General features: G+C 42.1%; 1 protein-coding gene across 1 annotated transcript in view; it reads right to left on the bottom strand.

The window, feature by feature from the left end:
* ptprua (protein tyrosine phosphatase receptor type Ua) overlaps positions 1-25584 on the bottom strand; it is a 203113-nt gene that overhangs the window by 126005 nt on the left and 51524 nt on the right. The window contains exon 2 of the mRNA XM_061092754.1: positions 22810-22938. Coding sequence (XP_060948737.1) covers positions 22810-22938 — 129 coding nt within the window. The remainder of the gene's footprint in view (positions 1-22809; positions 22939-25584) is intronic.

Here is a 25584-nt window from a genome sequence, read left to right as displayed (position 1 = left end):
TTGATAGTGTGTTCCGATATCAAAGTTGAAGAAAGTTGTACATGGAGCATGTTCTTGAATAAATTTGCATTTAATCAAAATATGATTGAAGTAACTTGTATTGAAGGCCAAATAAGAAACAACTCCTGTTTGCCCCAAGGTGCCCTGGGGCATCCAGACCTGACCATGGCCTCTATTCAATCACAACTCAGTCCCCTGCTGTGGGCTACTACTGTGATACAACCTTTTCAGATTGTGTACTCATTTATTGAATTTCCATTGGCTGCTGATTTACATAGGTGAGCAGTACTTTGTCATATGTCAATTATATAAAATTGAGACAGAAGAGCTACAGTACATCAAAACAGCATTTAGATGCATACATAAAAAAAAAGAATCCCTCCAACCTTTGGATCTTGCTGTTTCAGAGCAGATTTGTCTAACTTCCAGAGGACCACTGTATCTCTGTTTCATGTATTGATTTGTTTATTTCTTTTGGTTTGACATTTGTAGTGGTGCAATCCAGGCCATCGGGATCTTGTTTTATTTTTCCTCACAAAGAAACCTATCCATTCACTTGCTACTAACATGCATTTTTTTTTCATTTCTTTTTTATTTATGAGTGTGTGTCGAAGGGGCACATTCTATAGGCTTGGTGCATTATAGACTATTAATTACGGGCACGTTCTGCGCCCTGAACAGTGACAAAGCTCATAATGCTGAGATGAAAAACCGCTGCCACGGCCCGAGCTGAGAAGGAAAACAAATGTGGGTTGATTTCAATCTTCCAGGGACGGAAGAGATGGAGAGTGGAGCCGATCAGTTCAAGGTTCTGAGGACTGCTTCGTTTTAGTTGTTATGTTACTGCTCCTGCCCACTTTAAATGCACACAGAATAAGGACGCACGGAAAACATTTTTTTTCAATTAGACCAAAATAATTGACCTTTTGGACTACCACAACAGAGAGACAACCTTCCTGAGATTGAATCTTCCGTCGATGAAGTTCCATGAAGTTGCCGGGTGCTTTAAAACCTTAAAATGTCCTTCATATAAATGGTGCTGCTGTGGCGCAAACTGTGCTTCATCATCTACACAGCATTAGGACTGACAATCCCCTACTTCAATTTGTTTTGATCGCGCAGTTCTCAGAACAGATGCTTTGTTAATAGCTTGCCTTGGGAACTCATCCCTTTTCATTTGACAAGAGAAGCTGCAGCTCTCAAAAGGGAAGTTTTTCTTTTTAAAGTGGCAACAAAAGAACTGACAAAATAAAACAGTAATGTAGCCACAATTAAAAACCGACAATCCAAGTGATCGTGCAGTTGTGCAGCGCTGAAAAAGTAATGTTTCTTGCACGCAGACCCAATGTGCTACAAATCGGATGAAAGAGAAAACTACAAGTGTTCCATTTGATGAGATTATCGCGTCAAATCAAAGACGTCCGACTTTTTGGAGTGTTTGAGAAGACAGTTGAATGAAGCCAGATGGAGGACAGCAGGCTTCTTCTCCTCTTTCTTAGTAGCAACATTGTTCATGCAGACATGTTTAGATGACGTGTCATTGAGAGAAATTTGATTCAAGTACAATCAAAGGTTGGTCTTCCAAAGACAAATATTGATGTTATTGAGTCAGCAGTGGCCTAATGTCCTCGTGCTGCTGAATTGTGACCATTTTCATTCCAGTACAACTTCAAACAGAGCCTCGTAATAAAATCCTTACAAAGATGAAATAAGGCCTCTTCAAAAGTTGGATATTTATTTTTATTTAACTTTCCCAACATACTTTTGTGGTCTTACAGGGCCCTCGTCCCAATAAGATTTGGGTGTAGAACAAAGCAAAATGAGGACCTGCAAAAATGTTATACTCATTCATTACAACTTAGAGATATGGCTAATGTAGGATTCAAAGACCACTTGAAGGCAAAAATGACTCTAAAAACTAATTTGGCGTGCAGTGCCGAGAGATACTTTCCTGACTTTTAATTACTTTATCGCTCTCATTTCCTCTATCTTTATTGTATTCTAGTGTGACGCAGAGAAAGGGAAGAGAGATAGAGCAAGACCTCTAGAGCAGGGGTCTCAAACTCAAATTACCTGGGGGCCGCTGGAGGCAGTATCTGGGTGAGGCTGGGCCGCATCAGGTATTCCACAAAAAAAAAAAACTTTGCTAAAAAAATCCAAACTTCTCTAATGTCATTACTAACAGTTATTTAACTTCAATGGGTTCTTCTGAACATGAATAGAATATTGAAGAACACGAACAGTTCTTGTAAACATGGCTTCTCTTGCCTACTTCTTGCTGCCAGAGACCTGGCAGCGCTTCCTCTCACATAGCTGAGCCACATTTGGCTTGAGGGAGGAAGCAGTTGAGAACCTCAGTATGGCTTGAAGATGATCATCAGTAAGCCTGGACCTGTACCTGGACTTATTGAAGTTCAAGGTGGAGAAGAGCTTTTCACACAAATATGTGCTCCAAAAAAGGCACATGGTCCGCTTGAACATTCGGGAAAGCTCAAGGAAGCTGGGGTTAAATTCTCACAAAAATTGCCCAAGCTTGTCTTCCTTTCCACTCACCTCCCTGAACTTGGCTTTGAGGTCAGAGTTGCACTGCAGGCCAATGAGCTCCATTTGAAGCACAGGAGGGGCATCTTGCACATCAAAGGAGAAGGGATACGCAAAATTTTTGTAAAAGTCGCTCTGTGCGTCTTGAAGTCTGCAAATCTATGATCAAATTCCTCCTGTAGCCTCACATTTTTCTATACATTTTTGTGCTTACTTTGTGCCGGCGTGTTGGCTTGCCTGCGTTCTGGGACTTATTTGAGCAGATCCGGTACCTCTCGTATCGAAAAAAATATGAACATTAAAAAAAGTTTTTTAAGAAATGATTAAAATAAAATATAACAATATAATGTAATCACTAGAAAATTACGGAGCCCCTGTTGACATCGGTGGATGAATTACTAATTTGTGGCCACGCAATAACAAGATAATCTAATAAATTATATATAAAGCTTTCTTAACAACAGCATCACAATTTCATAAAATGCAGACTTCTAAGATGAACCAAAATAACTAGCACATTGTCATGTACAGTCCGTGGCTCGGTGCGTAAATGTCACCACCAGAGGATGAGGGAATTTAAATCATTAAAATTCATCCACACATATCAGGTGTAAATAATAATGTAAAACAGCCCAGACTGTAAAATGTAGATATTAGCTCAATGACGTGTTATAAACTGCTGCGGTTTAGAATAATCTGTCTGCGTAAAGAAGCTCCCAAAACCTCACAGCGCAGCGTGTGCGTAAAGGAGCCGTGGTGTCCCTTGAATTTGCCTTCAATTTAACAAATTGTGTGTGTGTGTGTGTGTGTGTATGTGTGTGTGTTCCGTTCCGCTGGACACAGAAGTCGCCCTTTGCTCAAGACGCCACTTTATTAATCACTGACATAAAGACTGATACCGTCACTGCAGTATAGCCTAAATAAGTCCCACTGCATTGTAAGTGGCATGTGTGTGCTGTTTTAAGCGGCGTTTTATGGGCGACCTGTGCTCGTCGTACCTGCGCTGTGATATGTACTTAGCGTTCCGGCACCTTGTGATTTATAAATGAAGCACTGGATACATCATGACCTGCGCGAAAGAGGGCGGAAAACTATGAATTTCACCCTCCTGCACCGCACATCCAAAGCCACTCTTTTCTCTCCCGGCTCTCTCTCTCACTCACTCTCACACGTACACACACACACACGACCCCGCCCCCCATGTCACTCACTTGCATGCTGCGTTCACTGGTCAGGCACACAGTAGGAAACCAGAACATCCTAACATTGTCCCACACAGCAGCTAACAGCGGAGCTGCTACAATGTTTGTGCGGGCCGCACTAACATTAAACTTTCATATTAAGGTGGGGGCCACAAAATATCGTCCCGCGGGCCGCAATTGGCCCGCGGGCCGCGAGTTTGAGACCCCTGCTCTAGAGCAAAAGAGGGAGAAATATAGGGTGGAGGCGATGCATTGTTGAGATGTGGATTTCTCTGACCGTGTCAGGTCTTTTCCGCCAGGCTTTGAAGTGCTTAGGTTCTGCAGTCCCTAGACGAGGGTGGTTACGGACGATGAAACACAGGATTACTGGCCCTTTCGTCCAATTAATTTTCTGCCTGTTTGGGGAAATAAAGTCTCTTTACCTCCCCAGGCCATTGCTGTGTAAGTCTTCTCCCGTTCTGATGGTTGGGGAGTTTCAAATCTAACTCTAGAGAATACCGAAATGGTCTGTATTGGTAAATGGTCTGTATTGATGACAACTCAAAGCGCTTTACTGCCATTCAACCATTCACACGCACATGTGCATCTATAGGCAGCACTTTTTTCCATTAGGGGCAATTCGGTGTTCAGTATCATGCCCAAGGACTCTTTGGCATGCAGACGGGAGAGACTGGGATGGAACTGCGACCTTCTGGTGAAAGGACCCCCTCAGTCACAGCCGTCCCTGATGAGCAATCTACCAACTCCAGCAGGGTCTGGTAAGTAAGTAAGGGGGATTGTTCCACATCCAATTAAAACTATTCAGAACAAATTGACCAGCTAAGAGTCATCCAAGCTTTTGTAAAGAAATAAAAGCACAGACCTGACTTTCCTAGATCTGGAGGTTTTTATTGACCATCTGAAACACATGCTGAAGTGGTGTGCCAGTCCACTGATTTTATGTGGGAAATTTTGTGGGTGCTTTTTGCAGCATCTCTTTGTTCTCGTTGAGAGTGCAGAAAAGCAAAGGTTTACGCTTAACTAAGCCCGAGGCAATTCCCAAGGTCACAACCATCTATTCATTGTTTCTCTCTGGCCTAGAGAAAAAAGTGCACAGCAAAAACTATGATACAACCAAGCCTGCAGTTCTGGCCAAATCATTGCAACAGTGTGGGCGGCCCAATCAAAGTCTTGCGTTCTTCTCTGTGGGAGTTGCAGCCCCCGGTTAGACAGCAGCCTGGAACAGCACATCCTGAAGTCTAGATTAGGCCTGCCAAGTGCAGATTCCCTCGCTTTCTCGCTCGCTCCTCTTCCAGGAGAGCAAGTCGGTTCAGCTCAGCTTAAAGATGCGTCAGGGGAAAGCCGAGACAACCCCTGTCCACTGTTGAAGCGCTGCAGAGGAGCCATAAGGTGCCCAAGGGTATGCCTCCCAGCAGCACTCCGAGTTGTTAGCTTGACTTTAAAAGGCACTCTGGGAGCTGTGTGGTAATTCAAAGACAAGCGGGTAAACAAGTCCAAAGACAGAAATCAGAGGAAACTGCCAAGCTGTCACAAGACTGCATGCAAGTTCTATATTAGTAACCCGGGACCTGCTGGTGGAACCGTGCAGCTTTCTAGAAAAAACTGCAGTTTGCAGGTGGGATGGGTGAAAAAGTAACAATTGGCTTAACCCCCCCAGAAGGTACAATATACTGTAAGTGTTTGGATTGCAACAAATAAACTATCATGAATGAACTAAAGAGATAATTGTTAAATAAGGGCAATGTTCTGTGAGAGAAGAAATAAAGGAGCAACTGATTGGGATGAATATCATGTCTCTGTTGTGGAACAATCTGAATTATTGCTTTGGTAATACCCGTAAAAACAGCAAGAGTTAAACATTAAGAAAGAATTAGCATTAAGATGTAACAGTATCCAAATAGAAGCAGATAAAAAAAAGGATTGTTAAGCTGTGAAGCTGAATGAAATGTCTGGCCACTATATTTACAGTGCAGTCGATACAGAACAGTAAAAGGTCACCAACTGGGCAGTGCTTCAACAGGTTTAAAGGGGAGATATTGATGTCTTTCCATCCCCAGACAGAGCTTTCAGATTCGGATGCAAGTGGCTGAGAGTGAAAATATTTCCTTTTGACATCATCATCTCCAGCAGCCCCCAGTCCCAGCTCTCATTTCCCAAGTCGCTCCAGCTTCTTCAAACACCAAGCAGAGCGAGGATGTTTAGCCGCAGCAATTTAAATTTTAATCCCACAAACTTTCAATTTAACTGTAGCCGGGATGACGGGGGAGAAAAAGATCCAGTGAGAATGAAAGTAGAGGAGAGATAGCGTCAAGTACTCATCAGTTGGCGGAAAGGAAGACGACGGCGATATGGACGACAAAGAAGAAGAAGAAGCAGCCAATTACCCATGTGGAAAAGCCAACCATGGGGAAGTGGGCTGCCTGTTCTGCGTTCGATAACCCCCCCGTGTCATCCCTCTGTGTCAACCGGACTTTTATCTGTCGATTGGAGGGAAAGACAGCGTCGCCGCTGCTGCTGCTGCTGCTGCTGCTGCTGCATAGGCAACAACAACAACCTGCAGCCAAAAAGAGAGCCGCGAGCCGCAGACAGGGAGATGAGAATTAAGAGAGTCAGGCAACCACAGGGGCCGCTGATCTGTAACACATGAGCTGAAAGGAAATGGAGGAGTAGGAAATACTAAGGCTCACACGCCGGGACTCGTCACTCACAGCACGCTTCCACAACAGAGGGGTGTGGAGGAAGGCATTAAAAAATAGGGCTGTACGATTATACTGGTTTGGATATGTGTATCTGCCAATACTGTTCTTTTTCGGTTTATGCAATATGTGTTCAAAATGACATACAGGCGTATGCTGCTTGTCTTAAAATAATCAATTCAACAGAGATTCAATATTAGCAGAAGAGACATGAGCTGACTAAGTTGAAAAGCTGCAGCCCTGTGCTCTGACTGCAATAACATATCAAGTCTGCTCCTGCTGCATATTTTTGGACAAGGACTACAAACTAATTACAGTTCTCTGTGTTTGCTGCTCCACACAAAAAAAGGCACGAGAAGAGAGGGAAGAGAATGTCTTAGCTCAACAATATTAACAGCTCCATAGTAATTAAACCCCCTGACGTGCTGAGAATTCCCATCGATAAATCATTCCAACATTTCGATGGCAAAGTGTAACGGCTGTTTGTAGTGTTTGTAGGGGGTGGGTGTGCTGCTGCAGACGACTTAGGCATTAGAACGCGATAGGAGTTAATTAAAGTTTTCCTAAAAATCACATAAAATCTGTGGGTTTGAAAACTTTCAAGACCTTCACATACCCTAGGAAAACCAAAGAAATTAATAACATTTTCAGAGTTGTTCACATTGTCCTTGAGATAGCCTTCTCACTGACTAGATTCACTGACACAGAATGTACCTGACAACCTTCTGGAGCATCCAACTGTGGGCCCAGAGCTCAAAAGCAGCTTATCGAAGTGTTTCTGTGGAAAGGGTTCAAATGTTAATGAATATCAACAGAACAGCCAAATTTGCTTGGACAACCATTTGAAATAAAAAATTAAACAAGCTTCAAATAATCCTATTCATCAAACTCTTCACCCAATAGTTATACATAGGACTTATTTCAACACCTGAATTTAGAGATCTCAGTAAGTTAGCCCCATCTCCCCATCTTGGTAGAATAACTTATTGATATTCCATGCTTCCCCTTATTATGGATGCTATGATAATAAGTACCTATGTTTATGCTATCAGAAGTCCAGAAATCCAGCTTTCTGACCTAACTGTTGCAAAGAAGAATTCTTGCAGTACAGTGGAAACCACCACGCTGTCACTAAACCTTTCGTTGCTCCTGTTGTTAACTATTTTATCTCTCTTGCTCTCTATCTCGAGAGGCCAAAGGAAAGACCACGAGTGAAAAACCTCTGCTAGTTGTCAAATCTCTGGAAGAAGGGAGGCTTAGAACATATACAGTATACATATCATATATTTGTATAGAAATAAAATTGTTTTTTGCTGGCAATTGTTGACCTTTAAACGTGTGTGCACGTGTGACTATATACACCCTGTATATGTGGATGTATGTCCATGGTCTCATGTGCATGTCTGTCAAGTTCTGTTTAACATGACATGTTAGGTTTACATGGATATTAATACGTTGTTTTGAATACCATTTCCTTTTGGGAATATGACATTTGAACGGTATACCAAAATGTATTGACCTGGACTGTATCTATACACAAGTTCTCTTTCTTTTGTCAGCATGAACACAAACCAACATCAGAACATTGTTTGTGGAGTAGCTAGGGAATGACCCCTCTCACACCGAGCAGGGAGATGGCGATGCTCTCCAGAAGGACATGGCAAGTGTCCCCATGAGGTGTTATGGGGCAGGGAAACACTGATGGGCTCATGGCCAGCAGTGGACAGGTGAGGGATGCTATCTGATACATCACCTAAAATAAGAAATATGCTGAGTGAGCGTCTGAGGAAATGTGATGCTGGTGTGAAAGAAAGACATGCTGCGCTGGGGCCGAAAGGCAGCTGGTTCACACAGAGCCGGAGCAGCTGAGTCCACTGAGTCAAACAAGTCTGTATAAATACAAGACGGAGAATCAACCTCGACTTCCTATAACATTGTGATGTTGTCAAAGTATTAATCAGATTATTTTTTATCGGATTTCTTGACACAGTGCACAACTGCTTTGTTGGCAAATCAATAAAAAATAATTTTCTATCCAAATTATGGCCAGTTAAAACATGAACTGGCTGAATAACACAAATGCATTAGACTTATGACTATTAGACATGTTGTAGCAGTTTCCATTATGTTTGGGTTCACAGGGTTTACAGAGAACTTCATTACCATCAGCGATTGATTTTTTTCCGAGGACGTCTGGGCAAAAAAAGTAACTCTCTGAATTTTGCTAGTTTAAAAATGTTTGTGTCTGCTCTCTCAGGACCAGGGTTCAGAGACCCTGTGGTCTCAGTAGGTGCTAGTTAAAGCAGTTCAGGACTCAACAAAGTTCTTTGAAGGATTTCGACTTTGTTCTGGAGTTCAGTCAGACACTGTTCTTCTTTTGCTATCGAGCTCCAGAGGTTTTGATCTGGCTGGAAAATATCACTTATTGTGCATTATTTAAATGGTCATTAGTCTCTCACAAGCCTCATCCTTCCTGCACCGAGCTCTAGGCTTTCATTATTACATCAGTTATCAGCCCATTATATGCAAATGACTCATCCTGACTCTGGAACCTATAATATATAATATATCAATTACACTGACAATGAGATGTTTGCATGAAGGGGATATGGAAATATGTCCTAAAGATAGCCTGCCTGCACCTGATGCGCAGTGGAAAAGGAGGAAACGGAGAGAGGGGATGAAGACATGAACTTCAGAGAAAAACAAAGGCCAAGGGACAGAGACTTTAGAAACATTGATAGAAAATAGAAGAAAGAAAAATGCAGTAAAAGTCAAATAAAGAAAGAGAGGAAACAGAGGTCAGCTTTAGTGTAAAGGTAAAGGAATACAATCAGCGACAATATGATCCCAGCCATTTCACATTAAAAAAAAAATTGAGAAAGGGCAACAGGAATAGTCATTTATTAATTGCTAAACTTAAATTAGTAAACGTCAAAGCGGAGGGATTCAAGGCTCAGGTGGGAGAGCAATGTGGCTCTGTTGTCTGGGTTGGCAGTCTGATTCTCTGCTCCCGCTGTGACCCTCACATATAGATAATGGATTGATATAATATAAATACAAATGTAATTGATGGAATATTTCACTGTCTCATCCCAGTAATTACAAATCGAAATATAACAGCTCAGATACCAAGAGCCCAATATGCAGCATTTAACGCAACGCACGTCTCTTTGCTACTTTCAGACCAATGTAGTTAGAAAATAGAAGTTGTACAACGTGCAGACACTTTCCCTCCTTCCAAACCTGAGGGAGGAGTCCACACAGACGATAGGAGCAACCTTTTAATAATCAGTGGTAGCAATACAGAGCCGGGTCTGTTTTGGAGCAATGGGACCTGTTTGTAGGAAGACTTACTTGCAGTGCAACGTGCTGATAATACCAGGTATTAAAAGCTCAAGCAGACATTGAAGGTCATAGGCAAAGCTAATAAATAATGCAAATCTACTCTAAATGCCTTTCATAAACTGGAGAGAGCTTAGAGAGGGCGTTGTGATTGACCCGCTTGTTAGCACAGAGCTCAAGAGCCACATTTGCAGGCACTGAAACTGCCACTTGAAGCAAAAATGGAAGTTTTCTGAGGTCACAAGGAGTGGATTTTAGGTAAGACTCAATGTAGCCTGCTGGCGGGCAGCCATTTTGGTGGCCTTAGCACATGGACAACTGTAGGGAACTTCTGTCATTGCTTTAAACCCGATTGAGGTCTTTTTTATTTCAAACTATCTAATCAATGACTTTTTAAGAAAAAAGTCATTCTAATTGATGGAAGGTAACATTTAATACTGTCCAGAAAAGAAGCCAAAATATCCAAACGCTGCCTTCTTGTACATTTGAGGCCAGATTTTGCACAGCAGCGATGAGGGATGGAGCTGCAATAGTAAGGTCCTGCCAATACAAGCACTTGTCCAATAAGGAGTCTGTCTCAGGCCTCAATCATGATGTTTTTGCCCATTTTTACAGCTTTAAATAAACCAAACTTACTGGAATAATGTACACTTGAACATTCACCGAAATGCCAACACATTCTTATAATGACAGAAAAAATCTTTGACATTTATTTTGAATTTTTTATTTTGGCTCATATCCCATGCATTAACATTAAGGAGGCAGTATTTATGACCTATTCTGCAGCCAGCAACCAGATGGCAATTAAAAACGATTTGGCTTCACTTTTGGGAAGCAGTCACATCATCCGTCTTTATAAACAGTTTATGAGACACAATAATGTGTTTTTCCCTTCCAGATATTCAAAAACAATATAAGATGCAAATGATAACTTTCCTGTAAAGCATAAAGCTTTTATTGTACCCTCTTAACACATTGTTTCAACCGGAAAAAGACTAAAGTCAAAGCAAACCACCAAATGCAAATTTAGTCAGCTGAGTAGTTGGCTACATAGCTTGCTATTTAGCTAGTTAGCTAGCTGACAACGACTAAAATAACCAAAAACAGATCTATCACATAAACAAAAGGAGCTAAAAAGCCAAAGCTTGGTCATTAAGTGGTTACAAACAAAGCAGTACCATTTGTTTATTTGCAACATTAGCAACAATGGCCCATACATACTGGAATGTATTTAGTATGTATCATCATATCATCCAGTTACTACGGTGACCAGAATAAAAGAGTGAATGTTCACTTTGACTTAATCAATTTAACTTAATGTATTTACATATATTAGCAGGGTCTTATTAGCCATTACGGGTGCTGCATCAGTGAACACAAATTGCGGGTCAGCCATGGTTGATATATTTTGGACCATCCTTCATACATCTTGGATAATTCGTACTCTATTTCCTTAACATAGTGAGTCAGAAAGCCTCTATATCCAACTCCTGACAAATTTATGCTGCCTGTCGCTCTATTGACGTAACCGGTGTCACAGCGGCCTGTCATTACAGTCATGTTCACTACAAAGGGATGGTCACATTATCATCACACATGCTGCTGAGATTGAGTGATCCCCTTGAAGAGAGGACAAAATTGGCACGTTGATTTAAAATGTCAATGATTGAACACGACATGGAAAATTGATGGGAAATGAAAATTATCACTGAGCCTACGGATAAGACTAAGGTCTAAGCAGAACTGTCAAAGTGCACATAGGTGGGACAACTATTCAAGACTCAGAATGTCTCAGATGTCTGTTATTTGTTACTTCTCCAGAGACAATAGTGAATCAGATGGCGCCGGCCTGATCACATCTCTGTCTCGCTGCATAATAAGCCAATCAACAAGCACTGTCGCCATCATTTCTATAGTACTCGTGCTGGTTGATTCACGAGGCTAAAAGCGTGCATTTACTCCTTGATGAGAGCTGATGCACACAATGTGTGGCGCACCCAGGGTTGTGCGTTAGGAACACAACTTCTTAGATGGCTTTGTTATCATCAGAGTTCTTCTACAGCAAAGTGCAATTTCACTGTTTGTACTGAGCCCTTATCACTCAATGTGCCGCAAGAGGATAAGAAAGCAACAGGCAGTCAAAGTTCCACATGAAAAATTCTGGTTACTTCGCCTTAAAAGTAGAAAACGCTCCATCACTCGCCTTCGACCTTATCAATCCTGAATCTCCCCTTGTGAGCAGGAACATCTGTTGTCCCCACGACACATCGCTTTTTACCCTTCACTATATATTTTTTCAACCGGTTTTGATTTCTCGAGTCTGTCTGGGGTCTGCTCTCTGTATTTAGTAGGCTCAGTCAGCCTCCCCCAAGATACACACACAGATGGTTGATGACCTCCCAGTAACTTTCCGATAAAAGGAAGTAAATTTAAAACCTCACAGGAACCGATGACTGAAAGGTGTCACTACTTCGACAAAAAAGAAACAAAAAAAACACTGGGGCCCAGATTCACAGTATTACTCTGAATCATCAGCAACATTATCAACTCTGTTGGTGTCTTTTGCACTTTACTGCGCAGAGAGACCAGAGGCAGGAAAAGCAGCTTTCCCTCTCCAGAAGGTTTATAAACAAGTGAGAGGTATCTATTCCAGTCATCTAACTTTTGGAAAGAAAACTAATAAGCGTATCTTCAAATTAACCCATCAACTTTGATCCTTCCCCAAAAAGGTCTTGCTGTGCAAATAATTATGAGCCCTATTTCATAGGAGGTGCTTGTCAGGTCTGTGCAAACATGGGTCCTAATAGGCATCTGAAATGATGATCAAAGCTGTTGTTATTCTAGTGAGGACGGTGTCACAGAGGCGAATGGCTGTGTTTTCCTCCACATTAGATAAGATAATTTATAAGCACATGATTGGTCCTGAATAGGCCCTTCAGCAGTAGATAGTCTTTACTGTACCTCGGCCAATAACACTCTCTCCAATGCTGACGATTTAAATAAGTCATGAGATCAAGAGAAACTGCTCTGTGTTCTGTTAAATGTGCCATTTAAATGCAAAGAGTCATTCTGCTGCTTCTAGTTGGTTTTTATACTCTGGGCCATGGAGCACCAAAGCGTGCAGCTGCAATGGTTCAGGAGGAAACCAGGACTGAGGCCAGGCAGGAGGGAGGAGGAAAGACACCTTCGAATGTTTGAAGTTGTGCTTAGAAAATGAGCGTCATGTTTAAAACCCCATGAGGGACGTTTCAAGGGGGAAGAGCCTCACAAGTTTGGTTTTGATTTACTTCCACTTTGCCGAGCTTTGTGCATTTTGGAGTGCAGCAACAGCCTTAATGGCTCAAAGCTGATTTATGCTGGACCGAAGCTGCCAGTAATGACGACTTCTTTACTGAGAGCCACATGACATTTGCATTCCGTCCCTGTTTGAAATGGCAGGTCTGAGAGCTTTGAAGAAATCTAAAAGCAGACGTCGTCACTTGGCATTGGTGATGGTGCTTGTGCGGCTCTTTTGAAATGTGAATAGGTTGATAATCTCCTCGGCACCAAAAACCATGTTTTCACCCACATTTGAAGTAGCTGCATGTGGAAAAGAAATAAACACTGCATTTGTTTTGAATTTAAAATGTAGTCAACCATTAAACAAACTGCAAAAATACCAACACTTAAATAATGTGCTGCTGTTTAAAGGACTCTTTGAATAGCCTCTCTTACAAAGTCAATGTGGAGCAGTGGAAACATTGCACTTTACACATGTGGCTGGATTTTCTAACACTGACAATCATCGTCCAAATTAAATTATATAATTTCAAATACTGTGACTGACTGTGCCTTGAGAAAATATAATATATATGTGGTTTTAATATCACATTTACTAACAAATTTATAAAAAAAATCTATATTTATTTAACCTTTATCTGTATTCAATGAATAACTGAGGAAGGCCCTCAGTTAAAAGGATGTTCAGTGAGAGGATACAATAAAATGCAGGTATACAGATATGGTGAATACATTAACACGGTATATATATATGATGCATACAAATACAGAACATAAAGCAATTCCTATCAAGTAAAACACATGCATACAGAAGATAAGGCTAAATGTATATCAACCATGGATTTAAAATCTCCAAGGTGAACTAAAGTATTCATTTGTAAGACACTTTGTAATGTGTTCCAGGGAGTGGGCGCTAAACACTCAAAGCAGTTCTGCCAAAGAACGCTATTCATTTGAACACGTTTGATATGGACCAGAAGACCAAAGTCATAGAGGAGATGTAAGCTGGTAAATACATGGGTTAAACTCATGTCTTTATGTGATGACATCTATATATATTTAAAAGGTTAAAAATAGTCAAAGTTGGGTGGCCCCTCGCCACCAGGCCCCCCTCGTGAGTGGGTATCTGGATAGCTGAGCTCATTTCAAATCTATGCTGAAAGGCCAAAGCCTCCACATCGTCTACCACTCAGAGACATCTCCTCTCCTCTCCTCGCTCACAAACTCCCCGTTTAAACAGCGCCGGTGGTTCAAACAGCTCGGTCGACATGGTTTTGTCCATCAGGAAGGTCCGAAGGGAAGCCTCTACTTTACGAGACAATTCTGTCAAAAAGTGTGTTTGTGCAGCTACTGGAGTCATATCTTATAGCTAGAGAACGTAGATAACTTATCTTTTTTAAGCTAATTGGTGTGTTGTGTGGGTTCAAGGTATTTTTTTCCAGGAAGAGACACTGCTGCTAAAACGTAGCGGTGAAGTTAAACAGTTTAACCGCCAACCACCTTTATTTTGAAAACAAAACGCAAATTTGTGTGTCTCAGCCACTGCAGCCAATGGCCATGTTAGTGAGCTGGCCACATCAGATGTACCCGTCGCCTTCACCTCATGCACCATCCTCGCCTCACGTCGCTATAGACCAAAGCCTCTGAGATGGTAGAGGTCTCTAAGGAACACCCCTTAGTTAAACGGACTTGAATTTAATGAATTATTTCTTTGAAGAGTCCTCTGAGGTTGAATTTAATTCATTTCATTTCATTTAACTCTGATGAAATCTCCTTCAGCGGCCACTGGCTCTGCTTTGTTTGATCGAGCACGGACCTGTTCCGTTTTACCATCAAAAGAACAGCAGCAGCCCTGTCCATCATGCACAGCAATCATGTCTGCTTCCCCACTCAGCTCCAGACACTGAGCCTTGACACCTCACACCCTGCATCACAACGCCGATAAGCAGGCTGGAAGATTGAGAAGAAACACTATCATGGATGGAGAAAAAAACCTGCAAAGCTGAAGGGCGTAACATGTTCCTTTTTAGCTGCAATGTTTCACGTCATTGGTATTCCACTGCCTGGTGGGCGCAAATCAATACTATCGAGCTGCTGGTGCCCAATAAACTCAGTTGTTGTCTCAATTGCAGTCTCTTTAACGCCTCAGAAAGAATTTAAAGCCCTTGGGAAAATTCGGGGTAAAATGTATATTTGCAGTGTTACCTCTCAAGTCTTCTTGGAAATCTCTGACCTTGACTGCTGGTCCTGAGCTGCCGGACGAACCAGTGGCTTGGAGAGATGGATTATTCTTCAGTGATGTATGGAAGCAGAACAGATAAAGATGACTTCATGGGTAAAGTCATATTTCTGCTCTAACGAAGACGGCGTGTTTTCTTACAAGTTGACAGCAAATCAATTGCACTTCCTGAATTTCACATTGATGCAAGGTTAGATATAGAAGCATGCGTGCAATCTGAGAGCAGAATTTCCGACCCCTTTTTTCCTATGAAACCTTAACAAGCAAGACTGTGTTCAATTATTTGTCAGACTAGATTCTGTGCGAGTCAGGTGCACGGGTAAGAACATATAAGTTGATATTAGGTTTCTGTGAATAACGGTAAAGGCTCTTTTATACTACTACGTGTCCGTTTCTCGGAGAGTTCTCAGCAGAGGGCAAAGACTCTTTTTGATTTTTACTTCTCCGTCAGTCTACGTCCGGAAAAAAATTCACCGCCAAAGCCATAGGTGGCGCAACGCAAGACGAGCTCAGAGAAGCCTACCCCATTTGGGAAGAAGAAGTCCACGTGTCTCTGTTGACATGTTAGCTTGCGTCCCACACACTGAACCATGGCAACTAACAGAACTAAATAAAGTGACACCCAGCGGGTCAAAATGCTGATGTAATCGTTTCTTAGCGCAGCGGTTCCCCGGTCTTGTTTCCGAACTGTGTTGCTGATTCCACAGCTTGAATCTGCTTGAGGCTACATGTAGCTAGAAGCTACACGGACCTAGCTCCCCCCAGCTTCCACACACAGTCAGCAGGGACTCCCGACACTAACTACTACTATCCAGTGTTTGCTTCTAACCTGACGGTATTATAGAAACAGTGTCATGATAGAAGTGGAATTAAAGTCGTGACGGCGGGTTCTTGCACTGTTACCACCGCAGTTAGCATGGTGGCTAGCCTAGCCCGCTAGCCTAGCCTGCTAGCGCCGTTTTGAAAGCTCGTTATAACCGTCTGTGACCGTGCACACATGCCCTCAGTGCTCTAACGAGCCACCGTCAGCCGGACAACTCCGCTGGCTTAACACACACGTCACATTAATCGTAGAATCATAGTTGTGTTTGGGTTTGATGCTACATGGAAGTAAACAGGAAGTAAACAGGAAGTTTGAGGTCCGGAAATACGGAAATGACGTCATACGGAAATGATGTCGTTCGCGGACCAATCACAGCCAAGAGCGGTCCGTCGGGTCTCAAACATGAAGACGGATAGTTAGAAAAATCAGACGTGTACGAAAAGCTGTACGAAGCATTCGGAGAGGGCGTTTCACGACGGATAGGGCGGTCTTATCTGTCCGTAATAGAAGAAACGGAGAGGCATAAATTGGCCTTAAGTCACTACAGGAACAGTGAACGTCCTCCAAATAACTGAAGATGGACGCATGATGTTGGGAGCATTGATTGTGAATTTGTTTTAAATTGTTACCATGGCGTCTCGGTGGGTTCCTGATGACAGTTTTAAAGTAAAATCAAAGAAAACTGCCTCAGTCCTGTTTATGATAAATTCATTATGTTTTTGTTGATTTTATAAAATTATAGTTTTGCTTAAAAAATGGATTTCTGTCTATTATTTCAGGATTAATTCAAAAGAATTAACCTACAGTGGCCCTCCATACAGAAACAACTGTAAAGTTTAAAGGAGACTTTAAAGTTTGCACCCACTACAATATGTCAAAGTGACAGAAGATTGGAGCTAATGTCTTCTTGCGGGAAGAACTACTCGTCCCTAACACAGCCTATGGTTTATGTATGACCTCCATAAGAGGGTGTGCGCCACATTTCTCTTAATGATGGGATCTCACACAGCGGCGTCATATGTCAAACCTTCCTCTCTCACCCAGCAGCATCTGAGAGGAACGTTCAAGTCATTCAAGCATGTGCCCATCCCGCCTGAAATCGACCTTCTCTAATGGACAACAGGGAAAAAAAGAGATGAAAAGCGGTCTTTGTGGCACTGCCGGCCCCCGAGGACCACCAGGAAGTGTAATCAGCAATGACCCATGCTAGACTCCCCCAATCCCAGGGAGTTGCTTAACATACCCGGCCCCCCTCAGGGGAGCTGCGCCCGGAACAGCGGAACGAGCACTTGACAACGGCGAATAAATTATGAAAAACCCCGACGTCTGTCAGCTTCTTCAATCGCAGCGGTTTACACGATGCAGCAGCATATAACCCTCTCGGATGCGTCTGCACAGCAATTCCTACCCATTTTCGATAAACGTATATGACAAATGTGTGTGCAGATTGGAGGCAGCCCACCTGTGTAGATGCATGAGAAACTTAAAGAGAAAAGCAGCGAGGGACTGAGTGTGGGTAAAACAAGCTGTCAGGAGGCTGATGACTGGAGCAGGGTCCAAGGTAATAAGATTGTTTGGCATAAATCACAGAGGAAACCTGGTGAGCATGCAGATGTATAGGCTGTCCATTCCAGCGGCCATTAACATCCAGCCAGAGTGGATATAAAGCATGTTCACACTTTACTCCGAGACATATGAGGAAGAGGCTGCTGTGATTACCAGTGAGAGTGGGTACATTTCACCATGTGCATGTGTTATCGCTGTTAGTCAGCGCACTGAGTGATCGTGTTTTCAGTGATCCTTACATCATGTGCTAAACTTTCTGCTGTTAATGGAGAGGAGGAGACGGAGGATCTCAGATGGGTGAGTATAATTACATTTAGAGTCTGAAAAGATTAGTTGGCTGGCAGAAAATTAATCAAAACTTATTCTGATAATCCATGTAGATTGTATACATATTAAATATATGTGTGCGTGTGATTTCTTTCATCATATTTTGCGATGGACTTTAAACCTACAGATGTTTTTTAAGAACTGAAACACAACATCTGACACGACCTTTAAACGTTGTGATGGCGAACACGTTAGCAAAGAGTTGTGTATTTCATCGTGTTGTAGACACGGAGCAACATCAGCATTCTTGTCGCATTTGGTTCCTGGCTACCTGACACTTGTAACTCCGGGGAAATATCTGTCTGTTTAGCTGCTAAACGCTCCTCTGTGTTCACCGACCGGCTCTTCTCCTAACTTTGTGAGTCTGCTGTTTGGTGCTGGGAAGGTTTTTAAGAGTTTGTGTTTCTGTCCAAATGGAAGAAAACAACGTGAACATCCTGCTCACACAACCCAACAGTACAGTTCATAATGAGTGCTGAGTTGGTATCCATCTCTTTAGGGGAAATATCTGTCTCTTTAGCTGCTACATGTTCACTTTGTTCACAAACTGCTCCCTTAACCCAAAACAATGAGTTGCAATACAACAGTAGAGCTGAGGGATTGCTGTGCAATACTTTTTTCTTTTTTTTTTAACATGGCCATTTGATCAATTTGCAGGTTTAAGAGCTGACACGATTCCACTAACACAAGCTGGTCACCTTGGACTGGGCACAAATTACATAAATTTAAAGTTTTCTTTTTGATCATTATTGATCATTATTACAATAAATGTCACAATATTTATTTCACGTAATTCTACAGACAGATTTTTGCTCCTGAGTGAAGGTTGTAGTTATATTCCCTTTTAAATGACAAAAGCTTGATAAACAGCTAAACATTCAACAAATCTGAAGTAGATTAGTTAAGGGTTTTTCCAGTTGCACAATCAATAAGAAATATATATATACATTTATATATATATACATATATATATATATATATATATATATATATATATATATATATATATATATATATATATATATATATATATATATATATATATATATATATATATATATATATTGGACTTATATTGCTATTGATGAACACTGCATTGTGAATATCACTGATAATTATTTTATTGGCCGGCCCTGCTGTCACCTTCAGCTTGAGTTGAGACTGACCTCTGAGACAAAAAGGCTCCAGCATTCTGCTGCACATCCATTCACCTTTTATTCTTTGCACCAAAGGGCATCTTGGGTAATTCTTTCATAAGTGAACGGCTCTCAATAAAGCTGAGAAAGCAGCCTAAATAAATGTGTAGAGACTATAATACAGACAAATGCCCTCCTGTCAGCTTCGTATTGTGCATATTGTATTGGAAGACAAAACCCCAAAACACAGTCAATTTGTCAAACAACTCGACACAAGGTGATGAAGTTCAGAGCCTCCCTCAGGCAGCATCCCCAACAGCCTCCATTTCTCTTTTCAATAGCTGCATGGCCAAGCAAATGTGTACTTTGTTTTTTCCTCCTGTTCCACAGCAGTCAGCGTTTGTTAGTTATAAATTATAAGTGAGTCGGGAAGCAAAATCCAATCACAAATGTATCTCTTGAGCCGCATGTGAGATGCACTGTTGTGCCATAGGTGAGGGGAAGGTGGACTGCGATCTGTCTCTGCTGCGTCTCAACAAAGTCACACGGAGTCATATACCTGGATACCAGTTTGTGACTGAATAAACAAATCTGTAACTTTGTCAAAAACATCTTTCAGAACACCGGCACGTCCTCATTCAAAACCAATTATTACAATTATCGTGACCGGTCTGATAATTACTTTTGGTTTTGAGGTGTGGATTTGAAGTTCCCCTCCGGAAACTGACAGAATGCTGCACAAACAGTCCCATTCAGTTTGCAGTGCAGTCCTTTTAATTAAACGTGTCATTATTTTATTCCAAACACTCACAAACACTCCCATAATGAACTGTCTGAAAAACAGCACAGCACATAAAAGCTGCGGCAAGCCTGCTTTATAGTAGACTGGAGGGTTATTGTGTCTGTGTTGTGTTTGGTACCCAAACAGCATTGTTTATAACTCTATTTCTAGACTCGCTGGTAAATATCTCCAGACACCCAGTGCTTCCTTTTCTTTGTTTTCTTTTTCACAATATTTATTTTCAAATGCCTGCTTCAGGAACCTGGCTGCAGAATACAACAGCCCATTGACTCACAGTCCATCAGATGAGCTTATTGGAAAGGCAACTTTCATGTGAAAACCACATCTTGAAAATTATTGTACATAGAGCAGGTCAGGTTGGTATAAGGTAAATGCTATTCTGGGGTATTAGAAAACAAGCAGGCTGATTCAAAATGCAGATTTGCAATGTGAACATATACACATATGAAAGTTGCAGGTTATTTTACAATTTACACAGTTTTTCTATCAAAAAAGACTAAAAACTTCATCATCATCACGTCACATGACAGCTTCTCCTCAGAAGAGAGGATTAGGAAACCCAGATGGCAAACACAAGCAATTGGGTTTGTTATTCAAAGTTTTAATTTACTTCTTCATGCTGCTGTTCTATTTTTGACGTTCGGAGATTAAAACTCGAGTATGTGACACATTTTTGTAGACTCATGAAAATAACTAATAAAAATAAACTTAATTTATGACACTTCTTGGAGACGAGAAATTCAGCTTTACTACAAATAAATATCATTCACTGCATAAATCAAGTAAGAAAACAAACCGGAAATTACCATCAAGACATGTTGAAAATCATAATGGAACATAAGTTGCAAGTTTAGTACGGTTCAGAGGCACTTCAGTCTCCTTGTGGCAGGAGAAGACAATGTTTACCTGCTTCCTAAACCGCTGAAATGTGATAATGTGCACTGCAGGAAAAATTTGATACAGGGTATTTTTGAGGCACATTCAAATTGGTTTAATGACGCAGACTTCCATTGAGCTCTCCTTGAAGGGATTTGTGGTGTTTGACTTGTTTCTGTAAACAAACATCTATAAAACTAGTTGTGTGGAGAATTTAAGCAAAGATTTGGAGAGAAGTTCAAACCTTCCTGACGTTCACATCTCCACACGCCTGAATCGCTGTGTGGACTCTGTGTACTTGTTTGATTAGCAGCTTCTGAAAGCTATTGTCAACAGGACTGACCCAAATGCCTCAAAGCTTTGACGACTCTGCTGTTGCCGGGGTAATGGACATCGTGGGACAGTGACACGTGACCGTGTGACAGGCTTACAAGTGACGACTGCTCTCGCAAGTTGTTGAAACAGTCAAACGTCTGGATGCATTGGTTTTCCTGTCACACAACTGAAGTGGATTGACTTTTATCGTAGGAGGCTCATGTCAAAGCTCCATGTAGGCAGACACCGGTCTGCAGACTTGTATTTTCGATCCCTGAAATGTTGGCATGGGCTATGACTGTAATTTGATGTGATTACTGCACATTCTAAAGCCACTAAAATTTGTTTCATACAGAAGCCAACTTGTTTTGTGCTCCCTACAAAACCAGGTCTTATATTTGTTATTCCGGCATAGGCTGAAGTCTGAGAATTTGGAAATGCAGGCAGACAGAGACTCCGCTATGTATCTGTAGGACCTGGAGCTATGTATCCATAACTTACACTCTACTGTATCACTGCTGAATCTTTTAGACTTTATCGTTTAATGTTTCATTAAATTTTATCCGTTTTTTTTCCTAGTCTTTCAAATCCATTTTATATCTGTTTAAACGGCCTCGTCTTTTATATCTTGTCTTTATGTTTTTTATGTCTAATGTAAAGCACATTGAATTGCCTTGCTGCTGTACAAATAAACGTCCCTCATATTCAGTGGGCTCTAACTCAGCCATTTGTAATGTTTGATAATGGATCCCTCCCAATCCCACCTTGTGATACACGTCAAGTGTTTCATCAAGGATTTAGTTTTAGCCGTCGGCGGCACTGCCTCTGCAGAATAAACACAGTGGTGCTGCGTTGCCGTGGCATTGTAAATGTTGCTGCAGAAACAACGGGCACTTATTCAGATTGTCTGGTCGAGTCGACGACAGAGCATGTGTTAATTTCCACCTGTTACTTTCTACAGATGAGAGCTGTCCAGTGACGCACAGGCCACAACTGGTCTGGAGTGAGATGCTCCCCCGCAGCATGTGTGTGTCATAGGGACGGGAATCGGCAGGGACCTCTAAACCTATTGCGATTCGATATTACGATTTCCTGGGATTTCTTTTGGTTCTTTATTTTTTTTAAATACTGGACCATGGAAAAATGTTGAATCATACCTTCAAATACAACACAGTCAAATTAACTTAGAGCTTTACCAGTTTTATTTCAAATATTAACATTAACTTAATGACTGCCGGGCAGCCAATAGAGAAAATAAATAAAAATGTGCCCTATTATTGTATAGCCCCTGTCAACTTCACACAAACTGACAGATTGAGGAAATGTATGCCACTTAGGCTAATTTTAAACAATAAATAAAAGGTAAATTAAATAGAATGAATAAAAGTTTACTTAAAATATAAACTTTGAAATAAACAAAAAGTAGGCTGTTGTTGTTTGCATGTAGGCGATACAAAGCTAGTGCTTGGGTATGTTTAGATTCTTGTGCAAAAAACAAGAGCTGGTCAACATGCTCTGGGGTGATGTTGCCCCCCCCCATATACCCCCCCCGTGTGTCATACGCCACTGTCCCCGGCACACGGACTACAGCTCCATGGTCAGTCTCGGGCGCTGCCAGTGCTGTGGTTTAAAGCTTAAACTGTGACGTATATTGGAGCCTACCTCGGAGGAGATCAGGCGTCGTGTGTGGCCAGTTGTAGGTCCTGATGAGCTGCCAGTCAAAGTCGTCGTCTTGGCCCTGTCGGTATTCACACAAGCCGGGGTCTGAGTCCTCGTCAAAAGTACAGCCAGCTGCGGAGGGGAAGAGATACAAATGTGTTATTAAAAGGTAAAACATGTGAAGATGTCTGGATATTAGTCAACTTTATTTGCTACCAGGAAAAAAACGTGGGCAACAAACTCCTCACAGACCCGACGAGAAAAATGATTGGTCAGTTACATCACCACAGGATCATCGTTAATACCTCAACTACTGAACGATGTTTCCAGCTCTAAACTACATTACAGCTAATGGTTGGCACCGGGTGGTCACCATGGACTGTCCATCTCATCCACTCCCTCAACATCCGCAACCATTTGGTACAATTAGTCCTGTGGTGAGAAAATGACACAACAGCCACGGGTCACCCAGATCGCCAGAGATAATGGGGCAGCGGTGCCAGAGCAGCGAAAGGGGGGGCTCTCCAGCTGATGGAGGACAACAACAGCCTGGCTCTCAGCCCGAGAAGGTGACCCAACCCTCTAATGGTTGCATTCTCTCCATTCTGCCATTATCACACAAAACAGGGTCTTTTAGAGCCACCAGTTAGGTTGTCAAACTGGGGGGTGGTGGGGTTTATGTTGGCAGGGGGGGGGGGGGGGGTGTTTTAATGGTCAGAAAATACAGACACACATCGTTAAAGCTGGAAATGAATTGAAAAACTGAAGTGTAAGGCACATGCTCTGACTTGGCCTCATCCGTACAGTGATGCTTCCCATTGCATGAACAGCTCTTTCAGATCCAAATATTATATTCTTCATGGATTCAAGTTTTGATCATTTTCTCCACCAATCTATCAATCATTTGGTCCATCAAACGACAGAAAATATGAAAAGGCAGCCGTCAAAGTTTCCCCAGAGCAGCCATCAAATAACCCGTCCTTCAAAAGCCACAAGATAATGATTTTACAATGATATAAAAATGTTGAAAAACAGACCTTTTGGGGTTGAGAAGATGAAGCCAGCAAATGTTTGCTTTTTTAATGAATTAATACCTGATTGGTTACAGCAGACATTTAGACATGTCAAAGACAGTCTCAGGCAACAGCAGCACTGTTTTCTGCTGTTCAATCAGTTCTGAGCCAGAGTATGAGTAATATTAGATTAGATGAGAAAGAAATCTGTGGGTCTGATTAATCTGGGACTGATTGAGAAAGGTTTTTGAAAATTAAGAGTCAGGTCAGGGAGACTTTTTTAGAATATCAAAGCACTGTCAACACGTTCCAAGCTCTGAAAATCTACTTCAATGAGTGCAAACATGCCAGAAGTGGTGTGACCAATGGCTGAAGCTACAAAAATAATGAACCAGAGTTTTCTACTACATTTCGCACAAAAGTTTTGTTTTTTTTTGCATTTTTACTTTTTCTTTCGGTTTTTGCAGCCTGTGCAGTCAAACTCTGCCCAAGCAGGAGAAGCTAAAAATAATTTGACCAGTGCGCCTACAGAACCAAATGAGTCTCCGGGGTTTCAAAAAGAAAGTGTGATTTGTACAGATCCACCCGCCCAGAGAAAAACATGCGACCGGCCGCCGGAGGGTGGACTCAGGAATAATGGTGCGGGATGCAGGGGGAGCTGCTCATTTATAAGACATAGTGCAGCACGGGTCTGTCACTAATCTGCTGAACTGGCCTATTGCTCAGTCTGGCCGCGGCTCGGACGACAGGCCTCCTGGTCCTCTATCTAACTCCGAACGCCCTGAGCCCTCTGTGGTGTAGGACCCTCCTCACTAACAGATCGTATTAAGGCTTGGCAGCAGTGTGGCTGCTGTTAAAGAGCTTCTCTGACTCAATGCCAGCTTCTACTTAATAGTGTCCCATTTGGCCTATTCCCCCAATGTCGTCTTTTGTGTTTTGTTGAGAAGCTCCATCTGTTTTCTTTTGTCAATGTAGAACTTTTGAGTCTGAAGATATCGTGTTTGTTACAATAAACAACTAAGACGGCTAATTTTGGACCACCACTTGGGCTGTTCCTGCTGACACACAAATATCACCAGCAAACCACCAGTGAACACCCGCCTCCCACTGCCGCCGCCCCATCGCTCTTCCCCTCCGCCTGCAGCCAAAGCATTGCGTTTCCGGGTGTGTAAGCAGATCAGAGTTTTAATTGCCTCCTGTGTGAGCGCTGCTTGTTGTGCTGCGCCGTGCCCGGTTATCTGAGGATGAGAGGGCTGAGTGTCGGAGCAGGGCCCGCGGTGAAGGCCTGACTTTCATCGAGAGCCCTCCAGCTCCAGGAAGAAAATGTCACCATCAGACACATTCCACTGATTCCCCTCATTAAGACTCATCCTTCCCAGCCTCCTTTGCTTTTAGCGCACGCGTTCCTCTCAGTGCCCAAATGAGCTGCTTTGGCAGCGGGAGGGCAAGCCCATGTAATTAGAAAAGCCACATGCATCGTGTGCGTGTGTGTGTGTGTGTGTGTGTGTGTGTGTGTTTCTGTGTGTGCGTGTGTTTGTGTGTTTCCGTGTGTGCATGTGTGCGTGTGTCGGCATTTCTTCAAAAGTGTGCATAAAAAAGTGTGTGTGGCTATTTGCTGTTTTGATGTTTACTTAAAAATGAATACAAATTATAATGAATCTGTCAGTGTCACACGAGCTAAAGCCGTAATGACATTGAGAATGAATTCTTTGTGATCATCACAGCAGCAGGGACTTCAGCTGACGGGGCGGGGGGGGGCTCAGAT

Source organism: Limanda limanda, chromosome 19, assembly GCF_963576545.1.
Source record: "Limanda limanda chromosome 19, fLimLim1.1, whole genome shotgun sequence".
In the NCBI taxonomy this organism is placed as follows: domain Eukaryota; kingdom Metazoa; phylum Chordata; class Actinopteri; order Pleuronectiformes; family Pleuronectidae; genus Limanda; species Limanda limanda.
The sequence above is the reverse complement of the archived record's forward strand: the minus strand, read 5'-3'. Positions and strand labels throughout refer to the sequence as shown.